This window comes from Carlito syrichta, unplaced genomic scaffold, assembly GCF_000164805.1.
Source record: "Carlito syrichta isolate Samal-C Ts95f unplaced genomic scaffold, Tarsius_syrichta-2.0.1 Scaffold184630, whole genome shotgun sequence".
Classification (NCBI taxonomy): Eukaryota; Metazoa; Chordata; class Mammalia; order Primates; family Tarsiidae; genus Carlito; species Carlito syrichta.
Genome location: NW_007128726.1, coordinates 1 through 9,976, shown reverse-complemented (window position 1 = coordinate 9,976; position 9,976 = coordinate 1). Strand labels below are relative to the sequence as shown.

General features: G+C 39.5%; 1 gene segment (V, D, J or C); it reads right to left on the bottom strand.

Annotated features, from left to right (window-relative positions):
- Positions 1–3,452: 3,452 nt before the first annotated feature.
- LOC103252951 lies at positions 3,453–4,035 on the bottom strand. The segment is given in 2 exon segments: positions 3,453–3,871; positions 3,981–4,035. Coding segments are annotated over 2 exon segments (474 nt in total).
- Between the last annotated feature and the right edge of the window lie 5,941 nt (positions 4,036–9,976).

Genomic DNA, 9,976 nt, shown 5'->3' with positions numbered 1-9,976 from the left:
TCTTGTGAGATGAGTCTCTTGGAGACAATATGTTGCTACCCCATGATCTTTTATCCATGTTGCTTTTACTTCTGTTTGCTCGGTCTCCTATTCTTCCTTATGTGTGAATCCTCTAAACTTGTTCGATACTGAAGCTGGACTGTGGGTTGAGGGATATACTTTTTTCCAGTTTGAGATTCAATTTAGGAGGACCCTGTGATTCAAAATATATCTGCACATACCAGTAGCCACCAACAGGTGTATGGATACCCTGACACCCATTTCCCACTGCCTTGCAATCTACTCATGCAGTGAGGGTATATGTTTGTTCCCTGAAAGCAGAAGGTGGTAAGAAAAAGGAAAAGAATGGAATAGGGAAGGAGGAGGGCAAGAGTAAGGTGGAGAGAGAGAAGAGTAAGAGGTAAAATAGACAAATATACTGACCAACAAATGAAAAGAGACATACAGACAGAAAATAATAAAAGAAACTAAAACATGCAGACAATCATACAGACACACAAGCCAACCCACATCCTTAGTGAGGTAATAATCCCCTACACAAACATGAAGTGTTAGGTCCCAAGTTGGAGAATGGGCAGAGTTGGGCGGAGCTGGGCAGGGCAATGAAGGTCTCTGTGTGGTCTTAAGGCTCCAGCTGATCTCTGGTTCCTTGGCTGCTGGGGACCCAGCTGGGGGAGGTAGAGTGTGAGACAGTCAGGCACTGCAGGTCAGCCTGGTGCAGTATGGCTCAGCATGGGGTTGGGTGGTGCAGCCCAGGAGGGGGAGGGAGCTTGGAGGGGCTTAGAGCCAAAGGTCCCCCAGAGGGGGTACAGTGGCAGTTGCAGCAGCAGAACAGTATGTGGGGCCAGAGTCCTCCTGCCTGCAGGCCTGCACAACTGACTGAACAATGGGCAGGCAGTGGCAGGAGCAGCAGCCACTTTAGGTCCCAATTTGGAGACTGGGCAGAGCTGGGTGTGGCAATGCATCACTATGCCTGTTCTTGGGGCTCCAGCAGATCTCTGGTCTCTGGGCTGCCAGGGCTGAGCCAGGGGAGGTGAGTCAGGGCACTGCAGGTCAGCCTGGTGCAGGGCAGCTCAGGGCAGGGTGGGGCAGTGCTACTGGGGAGGGAGCTCAGAGTTCCATGGGGCTGGGAGTCAAGGGCCATGGAGGGGGCTGTGGTGGGAAGAGAAAGCTGGCAGTGGTGGGAGCAGCAGCCACCTTAGGTCCCAATTTGGAGGCTGGGCGAAGCAGGGCAGGGCAATGTAGGTCTCTGCCTGGTCTCAAGACTCTAGCTGATCTCTGTTCCTGGGTGACCATGGATTAAGCCAGGAGAGACAGAGTGCCAGACAGCCGGGCACTACAGGTCTGCCTGGTGCGGGGTGTTTTGGGGCCATGTGGGGTGTTATAGTCAGGGAGAGAGCCGGGAGCTCCACGGGCCAGGAGCCAAAGCCCATTCCTTGTGGGGGAAGGGCCAGTGGCAGTGGTGGCAAAGCAGTAAGTGGGGCCAGTTTCCTCCAGCCCACAGTCCTGTGTGGCTGTTGGAAGAGCTGGCTGGCTGCGGCAGGATCAGCAGCCAACTGGGAGAAAGCGGGAGTCTTTATGGACACTCGCTTTCACAGAGACTCTCACAGTCCAACCTTTTCTGTCACCATCTTGCCAAAATTCCCCAATATGAATGTTATATACCCTTGTACATGTATATATTCCATAAATAAGGTAAATTTCAGTGCTTTAGTGGTATATCATTGGGTTTTAATTTCTTTTAAATTTTTGTCTTTGTATCTTCATAAGTAGAATAATGAATATTTGTATTTATGCCATCAATTTTTATAAAATGTATCTATCTTTAAAGATGAGTGTGCAAATTCTGTATTAGTCAGTTTTTATACAATAATGATTGGTAACCAACCACTTAAAACTCAATATCATTTTACACTAAGTCTTTATTTTCATGTTTCTAGATGTTCATGCTAACAATCATCTGACTGATCAAGGCAGGGTTCAGCCAGATCATTGTGCTGCAGGGCACTGAGCTTGTCTCCAGCCCATGAACTGCATTATCTGAGACCAAGGCTGAAGGTCAGGGACTCTCTAGGCACTGCTTTTTAATAACAGATGCAGGAATGAACAAATTCCCCAAATCAAGCTAAATTGGGGAATAAGGTCCAATAATCACTAACAGAGGTACATACAAATATAATGTATTCTTTTGCCATGGAAATTACTAAATTTTCCTTTTTTAAAAAGCCTTTACTAGATTTAGATTTCAAGGTATTTAAAAGACAGATAGCTATATTTATCAGTCTTTAGAATATTCGAAATGTTTACAAATAAAATGTTGAATTGAACAGAAAATAAAGCTGGATGTGTCTTGAACATGTGACTTTCAATTAAAATTTTTCTTCAATAGCTTAATTGGGGAAAAATTATTTCCTTTAGATAAAAAAGATATCACTAAGTCATAACTTCTTAAACATTCTATAGATCACCTATTACCCTGTTAAATAAATATTCTCATTCTGCAAATGTAAGATGGGTCTGCTATTTAGCATATGTATCATGCTTTTAGATAACATTGAAGGTGTTGTTGTCTCCTGGATAAACATCCCTCTCATTAAGGAAAATTGGTATATTTATGTTTATCTTTGTTATTGTTGTCATTTGAACAAGAAAATTCATTCATTTGTTTGTCAAATTATTGGTATATAGTTTAAAAAATTTCCATGTGTTGGTGGTGGTGGTTTACTGTGACTAAATGTCATTTCATGATATATTTCAGACTTGCTGGTAATCCTTGAAAGTACATTCAATTGTATTCTGTGGTTAACTCTAACTGATAAAATGCTGAGCCTTGTGGAAAAAGTGACCATACTAGGCTGTCAGCTGTCAATTCCCCATTATCACATTCACTTGCAGAAGCATATTTTTCCAAACCCATGTTCCTTCTCTGAATTCCTGTACAATTGTTCAATGAGGGGGGCCTCCTATGAAATTTGGAATTTATGAGATGATTAAATATTCATTGGCACTAGTAGGGGGACACAAAGTCTAAAGTGCGGAGTGGAGGATCACCTAGAGAGGTACTACCTCACCCGAGAGCATCAGCATCCCCATCCCAGCATCCCTATCCCTGACCTTCCTAGACAGATCTGAGGACCATGTGATTAGGCAGCCCATACCTTCAGGGCAGGTGCAGTCTGGTTTCTGAAACACCAGAGAATCCCCTGGCTTAAATGGTTAACATACGCTAAAGTTTGAAATGTTGTGGTTATATTTAAATTCTGTGAATTATCACAATTTCTGCTTTGAAAACCTAGAATGGCTTCATGAATTTCAATTATCCCATAATACAGACTTGTAAACTGGACTAATATTTTACTTCTTAAATCATGAGAGGCATTGTTATGTCTGTGCTGCTGGGGCTGAGGAGGAGGAAAGAGAGTGAGGGTGCACAGGAGCTTTCAGGACTTCTTCTAACAAAATCTACCAATGACATTCAAAACCTGACACAGCAGATGGAGGCACCAGAAAGGCATCTGGTGCAGTTCAGCCTCACATATCTGGGTGGTTTTTGTCATGCCTCGTAACACTATAGGAGGAATACTGTCATCCTGTCGACAGTAATAAGTTGCAACATCTTCAGGCTGCAGACTGCTAACGGTGAGACTGAAATCCGTCCCACGTCCACTGCCACTGAACCATGATGGGACCCCTGAATGCAATCTGGTTGCATCATAGATCAAGAGCTTAGGGCCTTTTCCTGGTTTCTGCTGATACCAGGATAACTCATTGCTAATACCCTGACTTGCCCAGCAAGTGATGGTGACTCTGTCTCCTAGAGAAGCCGAGAGGGAGGATGGAGACTGGGTCATCTGGATGTCACACCTGGCATCTGAGATTGAAAACATAAAAAAAAATCCACACAATTAATCATGCTATAAGAGGGCTTATAAGTAGTCACCACACTAGCTCAGTCAATTGCTAGAGTTCTCCCTCCTTACCTGGAAGCCAGATCAGCAGGAGCCCCAGAAGCTGAGCAGGAGCTTTCATATCCATGCTGTGTCTTGACTGGGACTGACTCCTGCACAGGGTATGACCAGCCTATTAATAAGTCTTCAGGGTAGTGGACTGTGCTCCAGAAACATGCAAATCATCAGGGAATGGGGCAGACTAGGCATAGCTGCAGGACTGGGTCATCTCAGTAACTCAGCACAGGTGCAGTGTCTCATGAAAGACAAGGGCAGCACAAATTTGCCTGCAGAGAAAATATTTCTCTCTAGATGACCTATTGTTACAAAGGATATTTAGGGGATAATTGGCAAAATGTAAATTGAATGTAAGGACTAGAAGGAATAATGTATTTTATGGTTGTATTTGCATTATGTAGAAGAATGTCCTTGTGTGTAGGGAATGCATGATAAAATTTGAGATGGGGTTTGCTATCAGGTCTTTATATTACTCTCAAATGAACTTGTTGGAAGTAAAAATCATGTATGTTGCACTAGCAACATCTCTCTGAGTGTGAGATTGTTTCCATTTTTGACATGGAAAAAAAAAAGTCTTCTCAGAACCATGTTCATAATTTTTCCAGGAGGAAGTTCTGGGAAAATCTCTCCCCTTCCCCTCATTTATAAAGGATCAAAATTATTCTGAGAAGTCCTGCCCACCCCTTACTTCCCCTTTATCACATTGGGTAGATGATCACTAGTGCTCCTAATTCTTCCTCCTGCCGTGGACTGGAATAGGTTCCCAATCCTTACAATGCATGGTCAATGCTGGTGCCAAATATAATGAGAAAGAGAGAGATGCTGTTGAGGAGGACAAGAGCTTCATCATGTTTAAATCTCACTGTGTGTCTAAATTATATGGAATGGAGAAGAGAGATCCCAAGGGCATCTTGATCTTGTGAGGTTTAGTACAAACCTGACTCTGGGTAGGATGATAAAGCCTAATTTCTAATTTCCTAGGGGGTAAAGCTAACATTAGCAGTGGTGTAAATGTGTCCTGTGAATTTAAGGCCAGGACAGGTTTTCAGGTTCTGGAATAAATGGGAAGATATTAGGAATAGGGTCCTCAACACAGGGCTACGGTCAGGTTTGCACTGCCCGAGAGCTGCCAGGCTCTGGTCATGAGCTGTGTAGGAAGTAATGGCTTTCCTGAGCTATGTTGCTGAAGACTTGAGAGGAACCAAAGGCCCTATCCACTGGGCTTCTTGGCAGGAGAGAAGAAAACTGCTTACACATCCACAGGCTCTGCACCAAGCCCAGAGCCCACGGCCATGGTGAAAGTCTGAGAGATCAGGGCTTTAGGGCTGAGCTTCCAATTCTGAAGCCAGCTGTTCTCAGCTCTGTCCTTACCATTCCTGAATGGCTTGAATGCTGCTGTAGTAAAAAAGGAAGAGTCAGTAAATGTCTCCACTAGGCAAAAAGAGAGGGTCAGCAAATGTCCCCCCTCAGCAAAAAGGGAAGGTCAGTAAATGTATCTACTCAGCCAGACTCTGTTCTGATTATGACAAAAAGGAACACATGCTGATAAATACTTATGTACATTTTATATAAACATAATTTATTAAATATGTAATATTTTGGATATTGATTATATTGGTATATCTGTATACAAGGGGTGACCCCCAAAAGCTGAGTTATTTTTTAGAGGGAGGGTCCCTTGCAGTACAGTCTTGCTCCTTTAGGTAAGTGTTCTAGGAACCCATGGGCATAAGTGTACCAGCTCGCGTTGTTGTGAGAGACTATGTTCAGATTCAATTATTTTTTTGTTGTTGCTGTTGGAGATTCTTTCAACACATTTGTCTGTTCATGGTGGGTGATTTGCAAGCACATCTACCAACACTGCACTGTGTGTTCATCTGCTTTTGATCAAAAGTGATATGATCCATGTGCCTCACCTTCCTTTTCACACAATCTAGCCCCAGTGACTTTTTTTTGTTGCCGTTCGTTTACCTGGATGATAAACGTCATTAAAGGGAAGTGTTTTACCAATGTGGAAGAGGTGAAAAAAAAATGTCGGAAGCACTAAAAAGCATTAAAGTTGACAATTTAAAAATCAATTTTAAGCAGTGGAAAATGCATCTCAATATGTGTATTTCATCAAACAGATACCACTTTGAGGGTGACTGATGTTTATGCATGTAAGAATCAATATGAAATTTTTATGAATAAATTTTTTGTGGGATTCCCCCTTGCATACTATGTATCTATATTATAAGTCAATATCTCATCTGCAGGTCTATTACTGATACCTACAATATTGGTACATTACTGTTGGTACAACATGGTATAACATATGATTGTATTTATTTTGGGGAGGGTTGAGGCTTCACTTCTGTTACTCAATGCTTCATTCTGAAGTCTCTTTTAAGTTTTACCATTGGAAATGGCAGCAGATACAAACATTCATGGTTTCTCTTGGTTCAGCATATTGTCTATTTCCAGTCTGAAAATGTAGATGGAATTCTATTTCCCTGTGATTATCAAGATATATGACCCCAGCCAACATTATAACATCCTCTGTTGACAATTTATCTAGTAGCAATGACATCTAAATGCTCATGTTTGTCATTTCTCCCAGTTTAATGGAAGAATTATCATACCAATCCTTTGGAGTAATAACTGTCAGTCATAAAACCCAAAATCTTAGTTAAATACAGAAATTTTTATCTTTTCAGTAGACATGATGAAAATAATGGGCTTACCCCTAATTTCTCAGATACAAATATCTTTTATATAATTTTATTTTAAAAATATCTTTTTATGAGAAAATAACTGTATCATATCTGATAGTGGATAAGAGCCTCTACTACAACTGGGGAGACACTGATTGAACATTTCAAGGATTTCTGTGACAGATTTGCTTGAATGATAATAGATTTTTTTATTTTTCATAAGAACAATTGCACTTGTGTTCATAATAAGATCATGAGTTTGTTTTTAGGCAATAATTAAGCAAAAAATTATTTCACTACTTTTGGTATAATTAATTAAATATGTTTGGAGCTATACTATGTAAGAATTTCTTGACTTTGATTAAAACACTCAGAAAACCCTCAAGTAATGTTTCTGGCAGAAACATGCCTGACAAGAAAGACAAACATATACAGGGAAACCATTACTGCCTTCCACATTCTGGGTGAGGTTCACAGCAATCACATGACCCCAATTGTTGGTCTGATCCCTGATGTGTGGTATTATATTAGGGGTTCAGGAGGGATTTTTCTTCAGGAAACTGGTATGCTCAGAAGAGCCAGTAGTCGTCTGAGCCTCATTTGATGAAACTCATATTGCTGAGTTCATGCATTCACCTCCAGCAAAGTGGTTCGTGAAACTTCCTGGGAAAGCTGGGAAAGGTGACAGACTGGAGTCCCTGTGTTGGAGCATCTTAATTATTAAGAGCCACATGCTCAGCAATGGAATTTAGATAAATATTCACTTGAGGACCATTTTTTATGTCCTGGTTCATTTTCAAAGGTCTAGTCACAGCTCTTCTAAATCTACTTTGTTAACAATGCTTCTGTTTTGTTTCCTCTGAGGTTTTATGATCTGTTCTAGCCAATAGTCAATGTCATTGAATTGCTGATATCTCCTTTCAAGGTGACCAGTGATGTAACCTTGTCATTACACACTGTTATTATTTCCAGTCTCCGGGGTATCATTAATGATGGTAGTAATGTGACATTCATCCAGCATTCAATTCTAAGATGAACATAGCATCATAGTGGACCTCTACACTATAGGGATTTTCACATCATGCAGTGATTTAATTCTTAACATTAGAAAAAAAATCTCCATTTGTATAATTTGTACCTCCACTGAGTACAAATATATTTTAAGGCATAAAAACAAATTTGATGAGAGATTTAGAAATAAAGATAATAAATAATATTTAATTTGTATACCTAACATTGAATTGTACCCCACGTCTTTAAAATATAAATAAATAAACAAATAAATAAATAAAAATTATTTATATCTGTAGCTAGAGTAGGGACTATGTATCTGGTCCAGGACAACAGTTTTTTTGAAAGAGAGTAATTGGAATCATTTTAATTTATATAAAAATTTTGTACATAAAATATGTTGTTTTATACATATAAACATACACATAGTTCAATAGCCTTATTTAGATATGGCTATGTATAGAGTAAGCATCTGCAACTGGAAATTTTTTGCAATAAATATACATGCACTTATATGTATGTTATATAAACTTTAACATCACATATTTCATAAATATGGTATATTTAATTTGCAGTTTGTATTGCTATATTATTCAGTTTTAATTTCTTTTAAAATTTTGTCTTAGTATCCTTATAATAGATTAATAAACATTTATATTTATGTCATGAATTTTAATAAAATTTATATAAAAAGAATTAACATGTAAATACTGTATTGGTTAGTTTTGTAATAACTGGTAATCAACTACTTAAAACTCAGCCTCTCAATAAAATAAGTATTTATTTTCCTTTCTAAGCATTCATGGTAATTATCATCTAGCTGGTCAAGGCAGATCAGCCGGATGGTTGTGCTGCAGGGAACTTAGCTTGTCTTTAGTCTATGGAGTGCATTTATCTGTGGTCAAGGCTGAAGGACAGTTACTCTCCAGGCACAATATTCTAATGGCAGATTGCAAGGGTGAGCAACATGCCCAAAGCATGCTGAAATGATGAATTGAAGTCCAATAATCTCTAAAACAAGTTCACACATTTTTAATTTACTTGTTCACATTGACAATTATTAAGGCTTCTTCCAAGCTTGACTCCATTTAAATACCAAGGTATTTGATGGACGGATAATTATATTGATCAATCTTTACATTCTTCACAATGTTTTCAAACGTCATGTTTCATGAATTAGAACCTAAATTTAAGTGTGTTTTCAACATATGGCTTTCATTTGAAATTTTCTTCAAATGGCCTCATTTGAAAAAAAAATCTATTTATCAGAAATAAGCAATACCTGAAACATACTTTTTATCATTTTATAGATCACCTCTTACCTTGTTAAATTAAGATTTTCATTCAGTAAATGGAAGGTGGGTCTGCTATTTAGCATATATATTGTGCTCTAGGTGATGCTGATGATGCTGCTGGCTTCTAGATAAATTGGAAGTAGCAAAGGCATTTCATATTAAGAAAATTGCTGCATCCTCATTTAGGTTTTTCTGATGTTGTGGTCTTGTTTTGTGTCCAGAAAGATTTTACATTTGATTTTCATTTCATTTTACAAAGATTTTACATTTGAAATGATTATGTATTTTATATGACTTACTGATGTTCTGTTTCTTCTCTAATTTAAAGAAGTTAAGTTGATTACAGGCTTGCTAGTAATCTTTGAAAGCACAACCAAGTCTCTTCTGGGGTATCTCCAACTGGAAAACTGTTGAGCGTTGTGGAACTGGTGACCATACAGGGCTGTCAGCTGTCAAATCCCTGTCATGACCACTCTTTGAATGCCTGTAGAGTTGTTCAGTAAGAGGTTGTATAATGAGATTTGTAACTCAAAAGAGGATAATTCAATCTTCATTGACACCAGGAGAACACATGGACTGAGGTGAGGACTGGAGAGCCACCTGGGGAGGTACTGCATCAGATGAGAGCATCAGCACCACCATCCCTGTCTTCCCAGACAGGTATGAGGACCACATGGTTAGGCAACCCATGCATTCAGGGGCAAGTACACTCTGATTCCTGGAGAACAAGACAGTCTTCTGCCTCTAGTGTTTGCTTCCCTGAATGACATAGCTCAGGCTGTGGTTTAGGCTCCATTTCTCTGAATTAGCATAATTCCTGCAGGAAAATCTACAGTGGTTTATCTCTTTCTATATAAATTTCAATTACCTCATATTACAGACTCTTCTGATGCACTCATTTTTTTTAAACAAGGAGAGGCACTTCCATGACTTTGTTGCTGGGGCTGAGAAGGAGAAAAGAGAATTAGGGTGCAGAGGGGAATTCATGGTCTCCTCATCCCAAGATCTACCA